The sequence below is a fragment of the Hydra vulgaris genome, chromosome 10 (genome assembly GCF_038396675.1).
Source record: "Hydra vulgaris chromosome 10, alternate assembly HydraT2T_AEP".
Classification (NCBI taxonomy): domain Eukaryota; kingdom Metazoa; phylum Cnidaria; class Hydrozoa; order Anthoathecata; family Hydridae; genus Hydra; species Hydra vulgaris.
The window spans coordinates 5530001-5557500 of record NC_088929.1 but is presented as its reverse complement, the minus strand read 5'-3'; the positions used below and the strand labels follow the sequence as shown (position 1 = coordinate 5557500).

At 28.2% G+C, this 27500-nt stretch overlaps 1 protein-coding gene across 5 annotated transcripts in view; it reads right to left on the bottom strand.

Moving 5' to 3' along the window:
* LOC136085753 (uncharacterized) overlaps positions 1-27500 on the bottom strand; it is a 207903-nt gene that overhangs the window by 59201 nt on the left and 121202 nt on the right. For 3 of the 5 annotated variants that reach the window (XM_065807146.1, XM_065807145.1, XM_065807147.1), the window contains 6 exons: positions 13605-14087; positions 13115-13150; positions 8736-9227; positions 8486-8521; positions 3528-3554; positions 1-128 (listed from right to left, as the gene is read on the bottom strand). The exon at positions 1-128 is cut by the window's left edge and continues 11 nt beyond it. In XM_065807146.1, the coding sequence (XP_065663218.1) occupies positions 1-128; positions 3528-3554; positions 8486-8521; positions 8736-9227; positions 13115-13150; positions 13605-14087 (1202 nt within the window). Of the gene's footprint in view, positions 129-3527; positions 3555-8485; positions 8522-8735; positions 9228-10623; positions 11110-13114; positions 13151-13604; positions 14088-27500 lie in introns of all 5 variants that reach the window. The other 2 variants (XM_065807143.1, XM_065807144.1) reach the window with 1 other exon arrangement.

Here is a 27500-nt window from a genome sequence, read left to right as displayed (position 1 = left end):
AGGATCTAAGTCTGTAATCGATTGTTGAGATTTTCTTCTACAAAATCTTGACACAGCAATAAAAGTAACTGCAACAAAAATAACTGAAACAGGAGCTAATATGGCAACAGATAATATTAAGGCTTTTTCTAAAACAAAAAGAGCAATTTTATAAGTGTATTTATGTAATACAACATGGTAAATGTAACTTGATTTATATTGGGTAAACCATCCAGTGGTCGACACCTCTTCCAGTCTTCGACGTTTTTTCACTAAAAAATAGGCTACGCAAACACTATCTGAAGTAAAGTGCCAAAATAGAGTCTGAAATGATCATTAATTTTTCCTTTATATATGAAGGAAGTTTAGGTATCGTAAACATAAAAATAAACGCATACGATGATTTGGAGCAAAAAAAGTTTTGTTAATACCCTTAACTCTTTGGAATAATTTTCATGACTGTTTCCAGATAACCACAAGAAAAGCATGACAAACGTAATGTATTTGAAATTTTTTTTCATGCTGACACTGAAATAGATGAGAAAAATGTACAATCATTTAAAATCAAAAAAGTGAAAAAGAGTGGGGGGTAGAAGGAATGTCAAAGACTGGAAGCAATTTATTATGTTTTCTAATATTCGACAAAAAAAAAATTTATTATTATTATTACTTTATCGTATAATAAGGGTTCTGAGTCACATATTTTATTCGGCAAAAGATTTATGTTTAAAACTAACACTTCTAAATGTTATTAAATTTTATTCCAGACTTCGACAAGACCGCATTCTAGTCATCGACGAAATTTTTTGTTTGTTTGTTTGCTAGGATTTTTAGAGATTTACTATAAAAAAAGTATTACTTTCTGGATTGTTATGATTGTTAAACAACAACCCCTATGGAATTTTTAAAGTTCGTAAAGTTTGGAATTATTGATACTTTGTAATGTTTTATTTGCACAATCATTAACGATTAATTGCAGGTTGCAATCGTTAATGATTGCAAACCTGCAAAAATAAAGTTAAGATGTCTCCTAAAATAAACAGCTGCTCCAGAATGGCATCAAGATTCCGATATACTGAGGATGGTATTGACAATGCAATTGAAGACGTTAAGAGGTAAATCGGACATTATTAATGTCCTGTTAGTTAATTAATTCTATAATCAGTTTTTACTGTAGTCAAAGCCGTGGTATAACTTTTTGTGTATTTTCTGTAACTTTCTGTATATTTTTTAGTAAAAGGAAGTCTATTTCAAAAGCTCACACATTTGACAACATTCCTTAGATTACTCTGCATGATAAAATTAGTGCCAAAGCCCCAAATGTGAAAAAGATGGGTCCGAACACATTCTTAACTGGTGAAGAGGAATAAGAGCTGGTAAATTAAGTATTAAATGCTTAATACGTGCTTTGCCTGTTATAAAAGATACCGTTTTATCCCTTGTTTCTTCGTTTATATCTGATGAAAGGAATTTCCTTGAGATAAACAAAAACTGGCCCTTTAAATTTGGGCGAACTGTGACTTTAGTGGCTGGGGGAAAATGGTTAGTTATTAAATACTATTGAGTCCAAAACTACTATTTTAATTGTCATTTTGTCTCTTGGAATTTGTTTCAACTTCTAGTTTTGAACATAGGTCTGTTATATATAATTATTTATACGCATGTTTACATATATCTATAAGCTATAATGACTTATAATTTTATTTTATTTCATTAGGGATTCACTCTTTATGAAGAGACACCCAAATATAGTCACGCGCAGTAGCGAATCTTTAAGCGCAGCTAGAATGAATGTTAGCAAACAAGTAGTCAGCAATGGTTTGCAGACATAAGAGCATACTTTGCAGACATAAGAGCATACTTGGAGGAAGAAAGATAAGATGCATAAATGCATCTTATCTTTCTTCCTCCAAATACTACTCATTTCCTCCAACCTCTCAATGTTGGGATATTTGTCGCATTAAAACAACCATGGGACTTGTATGTTAAAGAATACAGAGCAAAGAACAATAATATGTACATTACTTGGGAAACATTTGCTCCACTTTTCCTTCCTCTTTATTGTTCTGCTTTGAACAAAGACAAAATCAAAAATTCATTAAGAAAATCTGTTCTCTATCTCTTTAACCGAGAAGCCCCAGATTACAGAAAACTAACAAAAGAGATTGAGCATTCAAGTAAGGCGCTTTTGTTTGAAGGTGTTTTGCAAGATAGAAAGGTGGAGTGAAGCACGCAAGTAGATCCCATTCAGAATGTAAATGCTTGGACTCAAACATGTTCTGATAAATATTGCACTAATCTTAGAGAATCACTGGGAGCAGGCGCAACTATAAATTTGTAAGTTATTTTTACACATCCAACTTTCAAACTATTCAGACTTTAGATAAAAAAATCAATAGCCATACAAACATTCAATCCATTTAAATTTGTAAATATCTTTTACAGACGTTCATTGGGATGTGATGACTCGGTCATTGAGTGTTCTCGTTTAGAATCAATGTGTTTTATCACTAGAGGAAAATGGTTTAATTATTTACAAAGAAGAAATGCAGATAGAATATCAACGAGCCCTGTAGAGAAAAAAAGCCATGTAGAAGATAATATTTATATTTCTTTTAAATTTTATTGAAATAGAATAGCCTATTTTAAGTTGTATGTGTTCTGTAAATGTTTACCTTGACATTCCAATTTAATATTGGTTTCTTGATTTTCAATTTCTCCTTTCTTTAGGTGTGACCGAGGAATCATTCTTACCTTTTCATGCCTTAACATCATCAACATTGCTTTCTAAAAAAACAGCTATAAACCAAAAAAGGCTGTTCCTATATTTAAGACAGTAGCTCAAGAACTCAATACAACATTTGACTTGAAAACACCTCAAGTAGTTTCTTTGTTAGGGGATATCTGGCAAAAAAAGAAAGATACTAATATCGCCAAAGAAAGTCGCAAACAGGTACGATTGACAAATGAATGAAAAAAAAAAACACTTATGGTTGTTGTTAAAAGAGAAGTTGTGATGCTTAAAAACCACAAAATCAAAGCAGAAAAACAATGAAAAACAATCCTAATATAGTTTATGTTATAATCATTTATCCTACGCTGTAAAATATAAGGTACAGACTTTTAAATCTTTTCTTTAAGTATTTTTTTATATTTTACGTTAAAAACTATAAAAAGAATACTTTTTCGTTTTGCTACGTATCATTTAAACACCTGTGTTTGAAGAAGTTCTTAAATTTTTAAAAATTTAATAAATGTCAAATACTGAAAAAAAAAATTCGAGTCTTGGGTGACGTCCAGTGTTCAACATTTTGACATTTTGGGGGCTCCAACCGCTCTTTTATTTTTAGGATGTCATTCACTTTAGGTGTATTGTAAAGAGCAACTATCCATTTATATGATAAAAGAATGATATCAATTTTTTATAAAATAGCGAGTGAAAAATTATCATTAATATAAAATATGCAAAAAAAAAACCGTTGAACACTGGCTGGTTTACAAACAAAATACATTCAAACAAAATTTAAAAAACAGAACAATAAACTTACGACTAGTAGGATGTGAAGATGATGAAACTAAAATATAAAAGTCAAAAAATATATTAAAAGAAGAAAAAATATGCCCAACCTATTTAGCATTAATTAAATAGATTTAAAATAATAATGTGCATTATTTTTTTGTAATATTTGGAGTATTAGGTAGGTAGTTTATGGATTGCTCACTTTGTGGAGTGATCACTTTTTGTTACAGATTTTGCAAAAAAAAACAAAATGTCTCAAGAAACACTTGAAAAAGAAAAACTTGTTTCAACTTCATACAATTTATCCTTGCAGTTATTCAAACCTTAGTTTGCTTACAGCAACTTCTTGTTCAATTTTAGAAGCAGCAATTAAGCTTTATTGAATACAGCCGTTTTTACAAATTGTAACTTAATTAAAATAAGTATTTATACATTTATCTTTTTACAGTACTCAGTATGTAAGTAATTTTTAGTCCCTCTAGTTTACAGCATTTCTTGGAAATTTAGTCTAAAGGTAGCAGTAATTAAAAACAATTATTATTTTCATGTATTTTCCACTTTTCTTTTTTGTAAAGTTAATAACTTCTGTAATACTTTAATGTGATAGAGGTGTAATGGTATCACTTAGAAGCTTTTGCTTTATTAGCAAGAAGTTTCAAGTTAAATCCCAACAACGCACCATGCCTCAGAGTAATGAAAAGAGGCAATTTATAAATTAAAATTTCTTTTTGCTTTTTAACTTTTTTTGATACTCTCTCGCATATATAATGAAAATTAGAGTATCGGAATAATAATTTTATAGAAGTAAGGGTTAAATAAGGTCTTCAGTGTGCATAATGATAGAAAAAGCAAAATTCCTTGAATTTCGCGACATTCTGTTTACGTATCTAAATGGTGTTAAGGCCATATAAGCATGTTTTTTTAGTGTTTAGAAATCATTTCTTATTTTATAAAATAAAAAATTTAGGAGATCTTGTAAAAAATATTTAAGTAAAAACATTAAAATTTTTAAAAATAACTTCTGCGTATTAAGTTTACAATAAAGAAATTCCCACATTACCAATTATTATATTATACATTTTACAAAATAAATAAAGATTTAAAAAACTTATGTACAAAAAGTTTATCTTCTTAGCATCCTGTATATAACCATAAAATGCAGATTTTTTAAGAACAATTGTCTAAAATTTAAAGAGTATAACTCAAAAAGAACTTTCAAAAGGAAGAGATATATTTTATATTTTAGATCAAGTTATATATATATATATATATATATATATATATATATATATATATATATATATATATATATATATATATATATATATATGTAAATTATGTTAGTGTATTTTACAAATAGAGTGCTCAATGTTCTTAAAGAACAGAGCAATAATTTTTCCTGATGATCCAGCAATGGTGAAACTTAAAGTTGAAGATAAAAGTTAGATAAGTGCTTTTTACTATATAAATATATATATATATATATACATATATATATATATATATATATATATATATATATATATATATATATATATATATATATATATATATATATATATATATATATATATATATATAAATATTAGATCAAATTTAAAGCATTGGCAGCTTTACGTACCCTAATCTTGCAAAATAAATAGTAAATACTATTTTAGCAAAAAAGAACATAATCTGCACATTGAAATTAAGAACTTTAAACAAAAGGTTAATAAAGTATTTTCAAAATTGAAGGCAAAATTTGGAAATTTATAAGTAGTTTATAACAGGCTTGTTAAATATAAGAAAGCATGGCTGGAAACAATTGTAAAATTTGAAAAATTTGGTTAAAAAATAATTATTTTTGTTAATGAGAGGCCTGTCAAGCCATGGGAAGAAAAAGGTGCAAGACAGGTAAAGTTGCCGTATTAGTTCAACAGCATCTAGAAACACTGATCAGAGCAGCTTTTATGAATCAGAAAGTTTTTAATACATATGATTAACAATTTTTTACAGCTAAAGGAAGCTTACTCAATAAATCCAACAAAACTATAAAAATGGCTATAACAGATGCCATAAGTCTTACGATGCAATTTGGTTTATCAGATGACCAATATCAAATGATAAAAAACAGTTCCTTAATGCATAATATAAATATTTACCAACATTTTCTAATCTGTTTCCAGAAAAACAAATCTGTTATCCAGATAAGTTTTTGATGAATGAGGCTGAGGCAGTTTGTGGTCTTCAAAGTATTCTAGACCATACCCAGCTGCGTATTACGTAACTTCCGAAAATCCAAACAGTTCCAGAAAACTTTCTCCTTGATGAAAATAGATTTTTGCATTACAAAGAAGGCTTTGACGGAGCTTCAATCTAACAAAGCAGATTAATCGCAAAAATTCATTTTTGTCAGCTTACTTCTTCCTAAGCTCTTGCACTTTATTTTGTATAAAATCAATGAATGCCTCAGCGATAAAATAATCCTCAAAGTACGGGTAAAATTTCAAATTTAACTGTTTTGAACCGTGATTTATAGATAACAAAAATTTTGTTTTTACTATAGAAATCTACCCGGGGTAGCAGAAAAATGAAAATCTCTTTAGTTCTTGTCGCTAAACTTGCCTCTCAAAGTAGCAACCTATTTAGGAAAAGTTTTCAAAAAAAAATTTAACAATGGCCTAATATCATTTTCTACAAAATATCTAAAAATAAAGATATTTTGAAGTCATCCAGATTTTGCCTATATTTTTCGGATAATATTTCTTCATAAATAACATTTACTAAATTCTTTTTTAAATAAATCATTTATTAATAATTTAAATCGTTAAATTGCAATGGGACGGTAATTTGATAAAATCTTTATAAAATAAAAAAACCTTATAAAAAAAAGTTATAATAAAAGAATAGTCTTTTTAAAGAGTTTAAAAAATTGAAAGATAAAAACGTAATATAATACTTTAAAACTTTTACAAATATCACATACATGCTTATATAAGAGGCCATCCATATTTTACGAACGCAAAAATCTGCAGATTTTGACCCCCTTTCCTCTGTTGCACCTTACCGTACATTCTACCCCCTGCCCCATGCGTACTTACGCGGGTGGTCTTACCTCCCCCCCACCCTACCCCCATCATGCGCAGTTTAACCTCTACAATCTTCAGGTCATGAACCTTAACAGTGCTCACTTTTTACTAATGGGCAAGTGAACGTGAATTGTCACTTCAATTGCTTTGCGTTTGCGTACATACATTGATTGGAACTTCGCTCTAACCCCTACATTTATTTTTAAATGTAGGGGTTAGAGGGAGGTTTCAATCTTATTCCAATTTATTATCCATCCCTATATTTTCCTTCCATACGCACTTTTACGCAAATTACTCAACTTGGGACGCCCTTCTCCCACTTGATGCGTGGAAGACCCCTAAGTAAAAAAAGCTATATTTATAATACAATTTAAGCAAAGTTTATATACCATACAATGGCTTGATAAAAAAAAATACTTATCAATTGAGATTAATAAAAAGAAAGATAATAAAATTATATTGCCAGATAGATTGGACTTTCTTTTAAAAAAATTTTAAACATCAAACCTCATAAAACTGTTTATAAGATTGAAATATGCTTTATCTGATTGTAAATATATGTTCAAAGCTACTAAAGTTCAAATTAGTGATATGAAGAAAAAACACCTACGTATATCAATCCAAGAAATACATAAATTATAACATGCAATTATAAAGCAAAGATTAAACAATTAAAATAGAAACTTGATTACAGAAATGATTAACTGAATTAAAAACCCTTACAAGTAAAAGCTTTGTAAGGTAAACTTGAAAAGAGTGACAATAACTTTGAGGAAAAAAGAGTTACTTTCAAAAATTATATTTTATTAACAAAGAAGTTAAGCATAAAAGTAAATAAACATGAAAATTTTTCTTTTAATAATTTAACTAATTCTTACAAAGAGGTTGACTTTCTCAACATAAAATTAAAGTTATTGAACAAATAAAATAAAGGTTAGAACGCTTAAAACTGTCATTTTCATGATCATGAAATAGTAGCATTTAAAATCGGAAGATTTTTTAATGTTATAAGAGAAGTTAATAAAGAATTAGTTCCTTATAATGTCAGTTTGAATTAAGTTATTGAGACAATCACAATTGTTTTAAAAAAATAAGCAAAGGTATATATAGAAAAGCTTTTCTCTAGTGGTAAAAAATTATAATTTATAACTGAGGAATTTGCATTTGCTCAACTTCAAGTTGTAGAAGAAATGACTCATACTACAGAAAGTCATTTGTCTTCACTTGAATGGAAGTAATAAAACTGGAGTTTGTGGTTATTTAAACTCATTTCTTTCAGGCAAATAAGTGTTTTCTTGCATCCTTCGATGATATTAGCAACAAGTTTTGAGAAGATATTAGCAATAAACTATATTTTAAAGTAGTTTGAACTCTCGGAATAGTAGATAAAACGATTACTAGGCCAATTTGGCTGATAATTAAATCATGAAAAAATATTTTTAACATAGGCTCATTTTTTTTAAGTATTAAAACGGAGAGGACCTGCCTATTGCCTGCATCTTGTTAACTATTAAAATGAACTTACCTGCCCCCACACGTCTAGAAAAGTAGTCTTTGATTGCATAAAGTAAATTTAATTAATACCTTTTTTAACAAATATCAACTAAAATAATTAATTTAAAATAACTGATCGGAAATTAAAATAGTTAAAGATAAGTTGAGAGTTGTAAGTGAGTGATTTGCAAGTTAATTGAGATTAAGAATAATTTTAAAACTAACTTAAAATTCTTGTTTACCACTTTTTTTATATTTAAACAAAGTTTAATAGTTCAAACTGAGGCATTAATTAGAAGCATAAATAAATTATTTACTATTCATAAAAAACTTAGTTACTATTACTTTGCTTGTTTTCATACAGTTACAAAACAAGATTATTTCAAGTAATTTAAATACACTAATATAAAGTATTATAAAATACCTCGAGAAGCAATAACAATAGGTTCCATTACTTCGGCTATCATAAAAAATAAAATATTGAAAAATTAATTAAGAATACTAGTATAATACCATAAATAATAACAATAATAATATTTATGTTAACAAAAACAGCAATAATAATAACAATAATTACAATAACAATAATAACAATTATAATAATAGTAAAAAACTATGATTGTTATGTATATATCCTGATACCTTGAAACAAAAATATTGAACAAAAAATATACTTGAATTCCCATTGATAACAAACAGGTTTTTGATAAAACCATTTTGAACTTCAGTCCATGGATTTGAAGCATATACTTTGACTTTGAAAAAGCGTTTAGCTTGATAGTTTATAATAGAAAATACAACTTTTTCATTTATACTGATTGTGTAAACATAAATTGATCCATTAAAAATTTGACTTATTACAATATTCGACCATTGATTAAGTTTAAATGCATCTGTTGAAAAAGTATGCACATCTACATATCCATTAATTGAAGATGCAATGTCAAGTACGCCATTGCCTTGTGCATTTGACCAGATTCCTGGTGTTTTATCACCATAATTTGAATGATCAGAACCAATAGTGAAATGAATAATATTACGTGAACCAAAATCAAATTTAATAGGATTAAAATCAAGTGACACAACATATTGTTCACATAAAACCGGAATCTCGGCAATTAGCTTTGCTTTTACTAATGGAGTAATAATGTTGCCAACAATATACTCTAAAATACAACAAGATCCACATTCCATCAATAATATAAAATAACAAAACTGTTAAATATAACAAAGTATAACAAAAGATGTTGTAGAATATAACAGTTCAATCAACATACTTAAAAATTTCTCTATATTGATCAGCACTGTTTAATATATTTATCATATAACAGTGCTAATCACTGTTTTAATATATTTATATGAAACGGTTGCTCACTGTTGTTGAAAATAATGTTAACAGCTTCTAACCACTGTTTATGCACAAGTATTTTTAAAAAGTTAATTAACTTCTAAAACTACCTTTCATGACATTACTATATATTAAATTTTAAAATTTTAGGTCACAAAATTGTGTCACTAATATTTATGTCTGCTCCATTAGATAACTAATTATGCCCAATATTCAAACAAGACAAGAAGATTAGCTCTTGATAGATATTTTCCCAGTTAAAAGTGCTGATTAGCTATTTTCTAAATATTGATTTTCAAATTTCGAACCTTTTTTTGTTAATATTGTTGCTTTTTTTACATATATCACTGCTTTTTAGAGATGAAAAAGAAAATTTTTAAATAGTTGAACACCTTCCCCGTGTCAGGTTTGTTCGGGAAAGGCGTGGGATTGCAGGCTATCCTATCCATGCATTGAATATTTCGTTAAAACAACTTGACCGCGGTTTTTACCTGACTATAACATGCAAAGATGTCTTTATGGTTTCACTATACTTAAGGATTAAAGATTCATATAATTAAATGTAAAATCTTGGTTCAAATTTCAAGTAAACTATGTAATTAACAATAATACATTGAGAACAAAATGGAAAACTCAAAAAAGAAAATAATATATAAGGGTATTTTAATAATATTTGCAAATCTCATGATCTAATACAAAGTTGCTGCCTCAGCAAAGTTTTTCGATAGGGATTTTAGATGACGAGTTTTGCAGAGCTTGGAAAATGTTTTGAAACAATTGAAAATTAAGTACCTAGACAAATCATCGGTACAAAATAATTGTTTACTGTATGGTAGATTGCAAAACACTCTAGTTGTTTTTAAAGCAGTTGACGAGATAAGGACTTTTACGTCAGGTTAACAATAGCTAGAAGTCGCAAAATTTGCAAAAAACATTGCAACTAAATTCTACCGTCCCAATATACTTTAACCCTACTTTGTTTGTCAATAAGTTTTCTTGATTAAAAATTTTATGCCCATATGTATAACATTTTTGAACACAAACGCACTCACACACAAATGTAGATGTAATAATATATATTTATATATATATATATGTGTGTGTGTGTGTGTGTGTGTGTGTGTGTGTGTGTGTGTGTGTGTGTGTGTGTGTGTGTGTGTGTGTGTGTGTGTGTGTATATATATATATTGAAAGATAAAAAAATAATTTTTTACCAACTTTTCCATTGATTATCAAAAGGTCTGAAATAGAACCATGATGTGGAGGATCCCATGCATTCGAACCATACACCTTGACATTTTTCAAATCTACTGCCAAAGAGTTTTCTACTCTATGAATATTTACATTATTTAAATCAACAGTAAAGAAATATTTTTTATCTAGCAACCACTGACATATTCTAATATTATGCCATTGCCCTAATCTAAGCGGATTTGTTTTGACAGAGTAGTTACTATTACCATTAATTGCAGCATAAATAACAAGACTTCCAGAACCATCTTCGTGAAACCAAAGACCTAGATTTAAGTCGTTATGTATTTTACAGTTGCTGCATGCTAAATGAAGAACATTTTTCAAACCCTTTGAATAACTCATAGGCTTTAAATTAAACGAAATAGTGTACTCCTTTTTTAAAACACTTAATGTTCCAAGAATTGTTCCTCGATTTAAATTAAACTCATGCTTATGGTTAACGTAATCTAAAAAATATTAACCTCCGATTATTTAAGATTTAATTGCTAATTTAAAAAATGTATAAAATTTCTCAAAATTTAACTTCAACATAACTTTGTATTACTTAACTAACTTTTTGTTTATTTAAGTGTAGCATAATTTTATTTATATTTTAATTATTAAATTTCTCGGGCTAGATTTTAGAATCAGAACTTTGAATTTTTTTAAAAACTCAATTGTCATCTTGTCACTCATCACTCGTCAGGTGAGACTTTTATCACACGGCAAAATCTTATCCACAACTAGTGTTGCCGGTTCGATGCCACCCAACTTTTAAGATTAGTTACAATTAATTGAGCTTTATATCGGTACATCACTTTTTAAGCTATTTTCTAGCTTTTTAGTGGCAAGGAACGTTACTAAACCCAAAAAAAAATTTCACTATTATTAAACTACTGATTTTTTAACGACGTTAACGTCGGAAAAATGCTGATAACTAATTCTGACAAATAGAGCTTTCTCTCTAGAAAATAGAGCTTTCTATATCTTTTTTTTTTTTTTTGACAATGAAGCAAAACTTATTTTATATTATTTCTACTCGGCTTCTTCGACTAGACTCACAACACTATTTTTTTCTTTTTGTTGTTAGTTATTTAGGAGTTCCAAAAAGTGCTAAAAGTCTTATAACGGAGCACCGCAAAATAGCATTTAACCTAGAAGTTCAAGTCATCTTTCATGCCAATTATGTCTATGGTCAGAGCCGGTTTCAAAACACGTACATTTAGCTCTGAAGTCAGAGCTCTAAACACGATACTACGGCTGCTCCGAGCCTAATTGCAACCATGACACCATGATTACTCTCTACCTTCATAGCAAAAAATTTTCTATTTTCGCAAGACAGATGTAATTTTTTCCTTGGTCATAATTTTAAAAAGATTACTTTTAGATAAAAACAAATATACGTTATATATGACATCATATAAATATAAAATAACAGATTGTCTATCTTTGATTACACTCACTCAGTTTTCAATAAAAATAGTATCAAAAGGATGCAAACTCCAGCAAAAACTTTTGAGGTGATGGAGAAGTTCACTGGTGAAGACTCAGGTTGGCACTCGGTTGCCAACCTGAGTCTTCATTAGTCATTATTCAATTATACAAATATTGTTATGACGTAGCTAGCATAACAATGGGATCATAAGTCGTACGTTTCATTATTGTAAATAAGCTGGGACTAATGTTTCAATTGTTTTTAAAATTTATTTTATAAAATGTACACTTTTTCATTCTATATTTTCTGTAGATTAAAAAAGTGTTTAAATACAAAACTACAAAAGTTTCCTCAATTACAAAGGAATCAGTAATTTTTAAAAACAGTCATGTTTTAAATTTTTTTTCAGGTTAGCTTCAGATGGATATATATATATATATATATATATATATATATATATATATATATATAATATATATATATACATATATATATTGGAAAATAATAGAAAGATTTGTTAATCATAAGTGAAAGAATTTTTGGTTGGTAAAATTATGACAATATTGTGCCACCATTTATTTGTTAACAAACGCATAAGCCATAAAAACTTATTGACCAAATAAAACTTATTTAAAGCCATTTATAAAAGGACTAATAGACAATATTCTGATTTATTTTGAGCGAAACTAGCGTTGGCCACTTCATATCTTAAAATATGTAAAAGAAAGAATTTTCAATTGAAAAATTAAAAATAAGAGTTGAAAAAAGTAATAGTAATTATAAACTTCAATAATTAATAATATAATATGAAATCTAAAAACATACATAAAAAAAAATTCAAACTTAAAAAAATAGACTCACTTAAAAATAAAAAAAATACTTTACTTAAAAAATGTTCATTGACAAAATAGTAAAAAATATGTTAATAATGTCCTGGTACTTGAGCTTTTGCTCTTTTTTATTTTGTTTTATGGTGTAACTTTTATTAAGACCAATGTTTAAGTTTAAATAAAAGTGCCTTTAAATAAGAAAATTACCTTTAGGAAGAACAATAACAGATTCAATTTCGTTACCTAAAAAGATAGAAATATTATTTTAATGTCAAAGTGACAAATAAGTTAAACATTAAGTTTTGATAAACTAAAAAGCTTTGACTAATGTTTTTTAATTAAATAGTAAGACCATTTTCTAGTTTAAATAAACCATATATAAATTGTTTCTTAGTACAAAAGTAGCAAATATTGAAAGAGAAGTAGGTAGCTAATGTGGAAAAAGAAGTGTATAGAGGGGAAAATTGTTATAGAAGTGTAATATAGAAGTGTATAGAGGGGAAAAGATTAAGGAAGAGGTAGTAGTTCCGTAAAAGTTTTAATTTTTTGAATAAACATGTCAAGGTAAACATCTTAAAATTCTCTATTAAATGCAAAGTAATAAACAAAGAATCTTAATAAGGTTTAGTCTTTAAAAAATAAAAAAAATTTTATCTAATTTCATTCTTCAAAAATAAATTCAATAAAAAAAATTTACTTGAAATGCCATTGATGATAACAAAATTTTTTATTGAGCCATTTTGAACTTTGTCCCATGGATTTGAAGCATAAATTCTAACATTGAAAAAAAACTGGGCTTGATTGTTTATCATAGTAAAAACAACATCTCCATTTATTCTGATTTTGTATATATAAGCTAAGCTATTAAAACTTTGAGAAACTTCAACATTTGACCACATATTTAATTTGATAGGGTAATAATAAAAACTTAGTTTTCCACTGATTAAAGCAGCAACTTTAATTTTTCCTTTACCATTTTCATCTAACCAGATGCCTAGAATTTCATTTTCATTTTTTAGCATATTAGTTTCATGAGTAAATTGAATAATACTGTGTAATCCAACCTCAAATACCATTGGATTAAGATCAAAAGACAATAGATACTCTTTATTTAACCTAGGTATTTGAGCAATGATCTTTCCTTGAACTAACGGGGTGTTATAACTCTCAATAACATACTCTACAAAATGGTAAAAAAAAGTATTTTTTGTAAATATAAAATAAAAACAAACAAAAGTTATTAACAATTAGCCGTACTTTAAATTATCAAATTTATAAAAAATCTAAGTTTATGAAACAAGAAAAACACAACTAAAAACAAAAAATGGGCAAAAAATAGGTTTTAAATTTTTCTTGTTTATACTGTTACAACCTTTATGGATCCAAAACATTTATTCAATTCGAAATAAAATTTTATTTTATGCTTAAAAAAAATTAGAAAAAACAAATTAAAAGTTTGCACGTATATCAGCAGTTTTAAGCAATCGCTAAAATCGGGTTCTTAAAAATTAAAAAAAGAGACAGAAAAATAATTCTGGTAGAAATTATTTATTCTAAAGAATCAAAACTATAACTTTATATTTAAAAATGAACTAGGAAACTATTTATAGTATTAAATTAGGTAGGATTTTATCTAATTTAAAAGAACTTATACAAGCTTTTAAAAACTTTTAATATTCTAAAAATTTGGCAAATAATGTCATGTTAATTAAATGCAACGATAAGAAAGCACCCAAAAGTATTTGTCAACAGTTTAACATCATATAAGTAAACTTGCTCATACCCAATTTATGTTGGGTTTTCAACTGACTGTTGAAAAGAAAAGGTTAGCTTTTTCTCTAACAAATTAATATTATAAATTTGTGGTTGTGAATAAAAAATCATAAATAGGAGCTCATTATAAACAAAAATTTAATGCGAGGCATACAGGTATACTTTGAAACAAGTGCTAGAGACGGAAAAACTAACCTAGTTAAGACTGATTTTTAAAAAAATTTTAAATTTATTGATTTAAGAAAACAAAATAACAAAAAAATGAAGGCAATTTATTATTTAAACATGTTCAGACACAAAACTCTCAGAACCTTTTAAAACTACACGCCCATACTTTCATACGCCACAATTATAAAATACTTTTAAACAAACAAACTTAAGATATTGTTCTAAGATGTTCTAAAAACTAGGTAGGGCAAATATGGTATGTATTATTATATTAGTAATTACTATTAAATTTAAATTAAACAAAAAATATTATGGATCAAATAAATCACACAAAAGATATCCTGAAACTATTTGGAACCATTTTTGATAAGCTGGTTTATTAGCATTATGCAAATGAATCAGCACCTTTTCTAGTTCTAAGTTTTCTTTTACTCACAGCAAAAACTGCATTTCATCCCATTTTGAACGATTGGTCTTTCTCATACAATTTTTTTGGAGTGTTTTTTTTTTGTTGCTGGTTTTTTATGGACTTTTGGAATTGTAGAATGTTTTCCTGAATCTTCAAACTCTTGATATTCTGCCTCAGACTCGGTTTGTAAGTTGACGTTGTTGTTGTTGCCGTTACTGTTGTTAAAGGACATTTTTCTTCTTTTGGAGAAATGGGTAGTTTTTGAACTAGTAGTCTTGCTAGTTGTGTACCCGACCTGTTTGCTTACAATTTGAAGATGATACAATCTTTTGTTCTCTCTACAGAGAAATTCAGCACTTTTTTTTTTTTTTAGAAGTCAAAGACGATTGAATGGATCGTATTTTCTATATTTGAGACATTTATTGTATGTTTTCAGCACTTGATCCAGTTTTATCTGCACGGCTTGAATTAATACGTTTAGAAAATTTAATTTCTTTTGCCATAAACTTGTTACTTCTTTTCCAATTTGCTTTATACCTTCTCATCTCCCTTTGATAAATTTTCTTAGAAACAGAAAGCGGCCAATAATTTCAATTTTGAGTGGTCCCTGCTGTAAACTTCCAGTGATTGCTCCTCTAATAAAACAGTTCTTCTTTTCCTATGTGACTAATAAAATGTACGAGATTCTTCATTCAGATTGACTTGTTTCTTTTAGTAGTGAAAGCACTTTATATAAGCACTAATATATTTCTGGAAAGCATTAATAATAAATATGTATACTTTTACACTTCTATATTATATGACTGCCATTTGGCGAATACGGACTCATACATAATTATTAGCATTGCTTAATCAGGCAGCTTATATTGTCAAAATCTTACTATTTTCCGTAAATTTCTAGAAAACTTCAGAAATTTTTAGAGACTTAAAGAGATTTATAAAAATAGTCCAAACCAATTTTAGACAGTTCCATAAGATTCACGAAAATTCTAGGCTTCAGAAAGTCATAATACTACTACTGCCTGCAATTACTATTTTTATGCCATATTAAAAGTTTCGTGTTGTGGGTGACCTTTTTAAAATTAGTCAGAATAAAACCAATTTTAATTACTTTTGAGTAAAGTTTTTCGATTTATGACACTAAAAATAAATTATTTTTCGAAAAGATAAAATGTCATTACCCTAATATTTACCAAAATCAAATACAAACTAAATTTTATAATAAAAAAATATTTTAGTATAATAATATTATTTATTGAATATTTAAAATAAAATAATATTAGTAACATATACCTTCTCCTTCCATTTCTACCTTTCTCTACTGATATTTTATACATTAATTTTTCTAAATGTTTTTAATTGTTATAATTGTTGTAAATAATATAACATTTTTAAAGTTATTAATATAACAATATAAAAGTCGTTTACATCAAATTTTAAACTTCCCCTAGCCATCAGGTCAAAAGTGAGAAAAAATAGATTTAGGTACCTTTTCTGCGAGGAATAGAAAAGTATCTTCAACACGTTTTTTTTAATGAAATTTGGCAAATGAATTAAAGATAGGTATAAAAATAATGTAGAATGGTTTAAAAAAAAATCAAAACATTTCTTCGATTATAATTTCACGTGAGAACAGCAAGTTTCATGTTTTAACATCAATAAAACCATTGTAAAATTTAATAAATGTACAAAAAAGGAACATGAAAAGATAGTCGTGTTTCGGAGTTATAAAGTTGAGAGAGGGTTATAACCACTATTAAGTAGCCTCCTCCTCTGTAGTGGCCTTCTCGGCCTTGAGGAGGTGAATTAACAAAAAAAAAAAAAAAAAAAAGTTGAACTCTTCTATTTTTTAAAAAATATCTAACTCAATAAACAATTAAACAAAAAAGCGTTAAAAACTTTTTCGCGCAACATAACCTCAAAACAGACTTCAAAAACCATGGAACAGAATTTTAGCAAAAAACTTGTTTCCGTAAAACGCGAATTCTGCATACCTAATATATTGGGTTGTTACGTATCAGTTATTACCTATACTGATCAGTTATTAAGTTATTGCATATCAGTTATTACGTATACATATATGTATTTCAATAAATGGACATAACCAAATAAAGAAACATATTATTTTTAGTGTACCATGATTGTTTTAGATTACAAAAGGTTAGATGTGCAACTTGGATTTAAGTCTGGATAAACTTTATGATAAAGTAAAATATTTATACTTTACCTAAATTAATTTGAGAAAAAAAAATTTCAAGTTTATCCTCCTCTTTCCAGCAACCACTACTTAAACATTTTGATATTTTTTTAGTTGGTTGCATTAGGAAGCAAAATTTGCTTTATGTAATCAAATACTGATGGAGAATGATTAGGTCTTAGTTTCCCATAATCACCAACAGTAAAATAATTCTTTGCCCAACGTCTTTCATAAGACATCGGCTATTTCGTTTTGTAAACGACGCTTTATAGTTTGATAACTTATCTATAACGGAATATTAGGGTAGTTCTAAAAACAACTTTTTTGAAAAAAATCTGCTCCCACCCTTTAAATGTGTTCTATATAATACAAAAACACTAGGTTTAAAATTTTGTTGAATAAAAAATATTTATAGAGGTCCCCCAAGACCCTTTATTATTTAACGGGTCCCTAATATTTTCAAAAAAAAAGTTTCTCAAAAATAGATCAACCTGGTACTCAAATGAAGCGAAATTATATAAAAATTTCAAAAATAACATTCATTTTGAAATAATATAGTTATTTTAGGTTTTACTACGTAAAAATCTTGTTTTTTAGCAAAAAATGAAATAAGTGAATTTTTTATGATAATTGTAATAAATAAGTTTAAACTTCGAATTTATTTTTCAAAATGAATATTATTTTTGAAATTTTTATATAATTGCGCTTCATTTGAGTACCAGGTTGACCTATTTTTGAGAAACTTTTTTTTTGAAAATATTAGGGACCCGTTAAATATTAAAGGGTCTTGGGGGACCTCTATAAATATGTTTTTTTCAAAAAAAATTTAAACCTAGTGTTTTCGTATTATATAGAACACATTTAAGGGGTGGGAGCAGATTTTTTTCAAAAAAGTTGTTTTTAGGGCCACCCTACGGAATATTATATTTTGGTGTTATAGAAATTCAAGAAGTTCTTTAACGACAATACTTCTGGGGCTAGAGTTCTTTTATTTCTTATCTGAGGATATTAATTACTTTTAAAATTTGTTATACAACATCGACGAACGATTGCTGAAATATTAAACGAAACTTTCTCTTATTTTTACACCTCCTAAGCCGTTTTCTGTTAAGTATTGTCATTTTGAAATAACAATGGCGGTTGTTTTAAATTACATATTTTATATAAATTTTTATTGATTTATATCTAAATTAAATTAATTTTATAAAAAAACATGTCAATAAAAAACTAATTAGTTAATTTTTTTATATAACAATTTAATTTGTGTCGTTATAATACTAATATTCAAAAAAATTTCCTCCTTATTTATTTCACAAGCTGTTTTATTTTTTTAGTTTTTCAAGTATAAGTTGAATCACTTAACTGAAAAACCTTGCGTTTCCATTAGGGTGCATCACAAATTTTTTTTTAATTTCAGTTGTCTGCTATTTTATTTTGTTTTACCAGCTGACATAAGCATTATGTTAAAAAAAAAAATTTGGACAATGTTTAGAGGTCCCCCAGGCCCTTGATAGTTTTGCAGATTTTAATTAACAGAATAAGCCCTAAATAAATTATTATAATATTTAGTCTTTGGTTTCTATGTTTTTAATCTTTGGTAGCCATGTTTAATTTTGATGTTTTTGTTTTTCTTTCATAGTTTCACGAAATGGATTTGAACGATAATGCAATATTAGACAAAGCAGTAACACCTCCTAAATCTAATAAACTCGACAATTTAATTCTTTCTTCACCGGTGGCAGTCAGTTATCAAAAAACTCCAGAATCCGGGTCAAAAACTAAACGGCAAACTCGACTAGCCACGGACATCTTTGGGTTAGAAACCTCAGTTTGTGTTGATGATGGAACAATAACTGGCATTCGGCTGCCAATATGTATGCAGGTTTTGAGGTGTATGATGTACCACGCAAATGTTGCAACAAAATCTCAGCAACCAGGGTCTGTCGGTGCTCCTGCTAGAATCACAACTGCAAAGGTCGTGCTAGACCAAATTAAAAAATTCTATGAAAAAGCCAACATTCCAATGGTTACAGATCGTAGAGTTTGATGATAACAACAAACTTCGTTCGATAGAAAAAAGTCGACGTGACACTCCATCCACGAAACAAAAACTGGAGGAAATGCAGACTATGTTCGCATCAACTTTTCAGCTCTGGCCTCCAAATGTGGAAAGTCTATTTAAGAATCCAGAGGATCTGGCATTTCTTGACTCAATGAAAGGTGACAGAACTGCCAGTTTTGGGGCTTTTGACAAGACACTTGCAAAAAAAATATCCAGACGTCATTGTCGAAATGCCGCAGAAATTGAGCGTATGAAGCGAGCACATCGTGAGATTGAAACATCATCAGCCATGGTATCATCTGAAGTTGTGTTAAGCAATGAGGGCAGTAGTATCCGATCTAACAGTTCCGCTTCGGAAGACGATGTAGATTTCGAAGCTGCATCAAAAGAAAAAATTTCAAAACGGCAAAGACTTCCACTGGGAACAACAGCATTCATACCTACAAATGTGCTTAGCCAACCAAGTCTTGTGTCACTGGCAACTCGATTGAAGATGACGCCAACATAACAAGCAGCATTCACACAAGGATTGATAAATGAGTCCGGAGGCGATGTTTCTATGGTTGCTGCTTCTTATGCAACTGCGGATCGTTCACGACGCAAGGTAATAAGAGCAATATCAAATAAAATCCACGATGATTGGGTACCACCTAAACTGTGTTCCTTGCATTGGGATGGAAAAATGACTTTAACTCTTAGGAATCATCGTATTATAGAAGAACGCATGACTGTGATTGTGGGCGATGCTAAGCAGATTAAGTTGCTGGGGGTTCCAAGTTATTTCAAAGCCACAGACCAAACATTCGGACAAGTCATAGTTGAATTAACAATGAACCTGATGACCGAGTGGAATTGTAAATGATAGAATTGTGAATATGACATTTGACACAACAAGCTCAAACACTGGCCACTTGACAGCTGCTTGTATTGCCATACAAGATAAATTGCAACGTGCTGTCCTTTGGTCAGGCTGTCGCCATCATATTGGTGAAGTAATTCTTTCACAGGTTTTCACGGATCTAAAGATTGAAGCATCAAAATCACCAGATGTCACATTATTTACAAGACCTCGCAGTAATTGGGATTTGGTATCACATAGTTCCTCTCAAGTACTTCCATTCCGTCCAGCTGATCATGGCATACAGGCTCAAGAGCTCCTGGCAATGATAAAAGATGAGGTGATCGCTCTAGTCAACGAACAGGTTGAATTTCTACGTGATGACTACCGAGAATTTTCCGAGCTATCTACCTGTCTGCTTCCAATGGTGAAGTGAATTTTAGAAGACCTGGTGCTCTGCATAATGCTCGCTGAATGGCCAAGCTTATCTACAGCCTCAAAATAGCTCTTTTAGAATCACAAATTGCAGAACTTTCACCGGGAACAATTACCAGTCGCCACCAAGTTTCAAAAATACGTGCATTTACAACATTTGTTACTCATATTTACATCACATGGTGGCTCATATGCAAGAAAACCGTAGATGCACCTTGGAATGATCTACAGCTCTACAAGCGTTTACTGGAATATGAGGTTGTTGACAAAGTTATTTCTCAATCAGCAGTTCGAGCATTAAATCGCCATCTTTGGTATCTAACTGCAGAAATAGTTTCTCTCGCACTGTTCAGTGATCGTGTACCTTTGTTGGAACGACAAGCTCTAGCAGATGCTATACTCAAAGTCAAACCGTTGGCTGATCTGCAAGCGCCACTCAATCGGTTTGGTAATGGATGGGGCAAACCACGATTTCCATTGTCCATTGATCGTTCAACACGGCTGTGTGACCTTGTTCAGGTTGATTCATGGTTTACAGTTTATCGTCTTCAGTTGGATACCAACTTTTTACAACTTCCTGTCAATGAGTGGAACAAGTCTGCTGCTTATATATTGAGTAATGAAAATGTTGCAGCAGTGAATATTGCAAATGATGGTGCCAACAGAAGTGTCAAACTAGCATCGGACTTTGTCGAAACTGCTCGATCGGATGAACATTTTCAAAACGTTCTTAAGGTAGTCGAAAAAGATCGCAAAGACATTCCAAATCTGCGCCTCAAAAGAAAAAATGTCACAACACAACAAAACTAACTTGCATTCTGATAACTGCATTATATGCAAAATTGTTAATCACAGTCAAACTGTTTCAGATTTCAATAATTTCAACTTTTACATTTTAAAATTTATATTTAGACTAGAGATTTAACAAAATTATTCGATAATTTCAAGTAAAATTGCAGTTTTTTTTAATGTGGCTCTAAAACATTGAATTTTGAGGTTTAACATTATTATAGTCAAAATAGACATAGTTATACGGAATTTTCTGTGACTGTTTCTGTGATTTATTCAGAGTCGCACATTGGTGGTAATTTGAATAAATGCTTTTCTTCATGGGGGACCTCTAAATGTACTTAGATTTTCAAAATCTTTTGCCTAAGTTTTTTGTAGTCATAATGAAACAAAATAGAAATATAGACAGCTCTGAATTAGACATTCAATTTTTTTCTATGCAGTTGTGATGCACCCTAGTTTCCATACAACCATTTTTCCATACAACCAATTTTCAACCATTCTATAACCTAATATCAACAAATGGTGGACAAATAGGGTTTTCCAAATAAGTGATTCTATTTATCTTACCTTCAATTTTTTACTCCAGTTTTTTACTCCTGATATATTTATAATTGATATCTAAACCCGCTAAACTTATATAACCCTGAATAGTGCTGTGACCAAAACTAAAAACTGTAACTAAAATTAACTAAAAAAACCATTACTAAAATTAGTCGACTAACTTTTTATTCTCACTAAAATTAGTCGACTAACATTTTATTCTCACTAAAATTAGTCGGCGAACTTTTTAGTCTAACTAAAATAAGTCAACTAACTTTTAAGTCTAACTAAGTGGAAAAATATATAGTGGCAATTTTATAATAATAATTATTATTATAAAAAAACAGTTATTATTAATAGTTCGATTCTCGTCTTCCCTTGTCATTAAACAGAAATATTTTCGTGAACGAAGAAAAAAACGAGAACTAAATTTATTTTAAGAACAAAAACTGAATAAAAACAATTTTTGTTTTTCGATCGGAGTAAAAACAGAATCGGAAGTTATTATGGAACGAAAAATAATTTTGTTCTAATTTAAAAAAATTGAATTATTAGATAATATATAATTATTATAATATAATATAAATCATTTATGTAAAGTTCGCATATATTATTCTTACTGAGTAAAAACTAATTAAAAAGTATTATGGAACAAAAATATTAATTATCTTAATTAGAAATTAATTTGGAAGTATATTTTTTAAACTCAAATGTCACTGTCAGTCATTTATTATTTTAAATTTCAATGAAAAGCGGTATAGAATCTTTTAGCGTTTTTTCAATTTATAATAAAAGTGATTTACAAATTACGAAACATTTTAATTAAAATCAATTTTTTAGAAATCGGCCATGCCATATTATTAAATGGAATGTTGTATGCAAAATTTGTTTCCGATTTCCTTTAAATAACACCTCCAATCATTAATAATGCTAAAGTGGTAATGAGTAATTTAATTTAGTTCTGCACACATAAAAGCATAGATATTTATTTAATGTTTTAAATTGCTTTTAACCGAGTTATTCTGCTTGTTATGTTATTCTGCTAATTATGCTAATTATAATTTTGCTTGTTATTAACAAACTAATTATTATTTAGTTTAGTAAAATAAAATTTGAAGCAATACTAAAAAAAATAACAAAACAGTTTTATCAATTAATTTAATTTTATTATACTATCACAATTTATACTAAGTTCAATCAATTTCTAATTAAAAAATCATAAAAAGTAATGGTTTCCCTCTATATACTGGATAAATGTTTAATGTAAACAATATCTGATAATTAATTTGAAATAAATGTAAATTTAAATTATGTCAAACAAAAAACGTTTTCTTTAATTGAACATCCCACTCCAACATCCGACTTAAAGAAAAGGTTGCAAAAAAGAAAGAATTTAGGTGAACAAACTTTTTTAAATGACGTTTATTGCGAAACCAGTTCTAATTTTTTATCCGGTCAAATGGAAAATGAAATTGTTACACAGGAGATTGAAGAAGCAACAAAAACTACATACGATTGAAGAAGCAACAAAAACTATGTAAAAAATGGAACTAATTTTGTTTTCTTAGGTAGAAGTTAAAAAGTGAAAACATATCAGGTATGTTTGAATTATCAATTAGCATTATGACCAAAACAATCACTTTTTTATTAAAAAAGTGAAATTTTTTTTAACATGTTAAAAAGAAAGTATTTCAATCGAAGAAATTGAATATTAGGCATAAAATTAAAAAAAATACATGCTCTATTCGGAGTTTTAATACTCTCTATTCGGAGTTTCAATACTAATTATATTTTTAAATGTCAGTAAGAATATTGTGTTTGTAAATAATAATATTTATAATTCAATAATAAAGTCGCTATAATGTATAATATATTTATTAAGAACATTAATTAATCGAATATGGTTTGTGCAAACATGTTATGTTTCTGTATAGAGTTTAATACTTTCCTATGTTTATTTATTCCATGAATTATACTATAATATACTAAAACTTTGCTAAATAGAAAGTTAAGATCTAAAACAGAGTATCCTTTCTTTGGATTATCAAAGCCGCTCTCTGAGGTGAAATTGTCAATAGGGTTAGATGTGATGCGGCCAATGATAATATAACTAGATGTCTAACTTCGATCCAAAAAGTGGAGCCGCTTTTTGCCCTTTTTACAAATGGCGAATTAAATTTGTAAACAAACATTTTTAACTTTTCTTTTCTTAAATAAAGTAAATATATTTTAAGTTTAAATACTATTAGTGTGACAGTGTTAAGTGGAAATTAGAATACTTGTAAAATAATAATTTATGTATCCTTAATTTATTTTCGATTTAAAAAGGAATACAGTTTTGAATAGAAAAGTAAAACAACAGACGCTTTTGAAGCACTTTTATGAATTAAAATACTTTTTAATAAACATTGGCTCAAAAAAAAAATTTGTAAATATTTTATAATTATTAAAACTTGTTTTTGAATTATCTTTATTTTATTGGGAGCTTTTGACTTGCATTTTTAACTTTTATTTTACACTTTGGCTTTTTTTATTTTTACAAATGGTGGACTATTGTTATAAACAAAAAAAGCAGCTTCATTTTTTGTCCAATAAAATCTCGCAAGTTAGACATCTAGTTTATATAATATATCACTGGATGCGGCGTATGATGTATTTGCAAAAAAATGTAATCAACCTGTACTACAGATCATTTTTTTCAAATAATATTGAAGTTAAATATATAATTTAATTTTGCAAAACTTTCTTAGAAAAGCCAACAAAAAAGAATAAAGCAGCTTTAACAGCAATACAGGTCTTAAAAATTTTGGAAAAATGCAACATCCCTACTGTGTCACCATTTACACCATTGACAAAGAGAGTTTATAACCTATTTGAGCAGAGCAAAAAGCTCCAAATAATTCCGATTGCTGACAGAGAAAATAAAATAATAACTTCCATTTCTATAAGGACAATGCAAAGATCTAAAAAAAATGCTGCTGTGCCAAAATTAATATGGTACCAGCTATGGAACACACTTTTTTGGAAGATAAAAAACGTAAAATGGGTAATAAATCAATTGATAAAGAAGTTACAACAAAACAGTAGAATACCCAAAGCAAACAGAGCTCAAATTTTAATGATGCAGTGCCACTAGATTCTATTACTTCTGCCACACCTAGTAATTGTTCAATCCCTTTAAAATAACATGTTAATAAACTAGAAATAATGATTTTGAAACGACTAAAAATCTACATTAACATTTAATACTGCAAATTAATATTTAGAATAAAAAACTTAAAATATGGAAAATTCTGAAAGTTTGCCTGGTTTGGGGGTAATTCTTGTCCAATTTTATTCACCTGGATCTCAATTTTTTCAGTTTTCTTATAACTAATTTAGAAATTTGGGTGAAAAATGGAATTTATAAAAAAATTTATTTTCACTTCACCCTAATATGCAACATGATCATTAATTATTCTAAGTATAAAGTACCTTGAGAAAAACTAAATAAGAAAAAAAATCAAAAAAAATCACCCTCCTTTAATTGTGCTATTAAAATTACATTTGTTAAAATCTTTACAAACTTACAAAGATTTGTATGAAATAGAGAATAACTCGTTTTTATTGCGTGCCACTATTTTGGGTCCAAATTATAAAAGTTTTCAATTCTCTGAAAAGTAAGAAAAAAAGAATATTTAAAAAGCGTAAAGGAATTTTTGGCGGATTTTTATATGGCAAAAAAAGTTTGTGAAATAAATCCAATTAAAAAGCAGACGAAATAATCAAAAAAATTTAGGCCATCATTTGATGATGAAGGAGATGATTCTTGAAGCTATAGTGAAAAAAATGTAAGTCTAGATTTTAAAAAAAAATCAGTAAATATATAAAATTTTCAGTGTACAAACAAAATATTTTAGAATCAACATGTGTTTCTGATATTGTAATGTATTTCAACAATGATTTTATGTACACCTGCAACCAATGCGCCAAGGAAACACCTTTATTCGGACGCATTAAACATGCAAAACGAAACAGGATGACAGTTGAAAGTTTTCAAATGGTGATGTTTTTGTACGAAAACTTGGAATTTTTTAATTTAGTTTAAAACTAGTCAGTTTATTCTATTGTAATGCAAAAGTATCTTCTTGTAATAATTGTTTTCAATTTTATTTTATTGTTCTGTAATGAAATTTTTAAAATTTAGTATTTTAACTCTTTTGTTTTGAAAATAATAAGATTTGCTATAATATTTAATAATGTATACTTTTTTGTAATAAATAACATCAGGAAGTAAGCTCTTATAGCTCTCATAAACTTTTTATAATACTTTTCTTCTGAAATGTATTACAAATTTTTATTTAATTAAATTTAATTTTTTTTTATTTGTTGACTTAATTAACAATCGACTGCCTGCGCAAACTGCCCAAACCAAAACTCTCAGTCGATTTATGCACAAAACTCTCAGTCGATGTATGCATAAAACTCTCAGTCGATGAATGCACACTCCAGTAGCTTCCAAACCAAAACTCTCAGTCGATGTATGCACACTCCCATCTATACCAAACTATATCAAGTTTGACTAAACGAACTTATCTAAACAGCCATGGGAGTGTGCATACATCGACCGAGAGTTTTGGTCGTCAGACGATAAGTTTTAATAATTTAATACAACATAAAAGGGTGAAAATATCCAGGAGTGAAATTTCACCCGAAATTAAAAAATTATAGCATTATAGTATTAGTCCTAGTGTAAAATAAAAACGCTATTGGAAAATAACGATGGAAGATGACAGAAATGAAAGCTCAATTATTTAGCTTCTTTATTTTATTCTAGTTTTAAAAATCTGAAAAGAGAACGGGAAAGTTAATAGTATTCCTGCTTTTAAAACGCTTATTCTTTAAGGAATTGTTGCAAAAAAATTTATTCAAAATGAATTGATTCAGAGGATTATTTTTGCAAGTCATTCTTGTATTTTAATTTTTTACTTTTCATATAATGCATAACGTAAGGTAAGTTTTTTCAGTCTTCTAATCCGATAAACAATTAAACTTTTCAAAAAGTTAGTCGACTAATTTTAGTTAGATTAAAAAGTTAGTCGACTAATTTTAGTTAGACTAAAACTAACCTTAACTCTTATCCATAATATTAAATGATAAAAATGGCTAATAAATAAATGTATTTAACATGTTTTAACATTCTTCTCTTAATATTTTAAAGCAAAAATATTTTTTTTCTCCTTTAAACAGTTAAAAACTGCTTTTTCTAGGTTACTTTATTTAACTTTTATACGCATGAATATTTTTTTATGTTGCTAAATATTTGCTTTGGGAGTGCTATGAGTCCTATACAAACAAAAAAAAATATTAAATTAAAAAAAACAAAAGAAGTAAAAATAT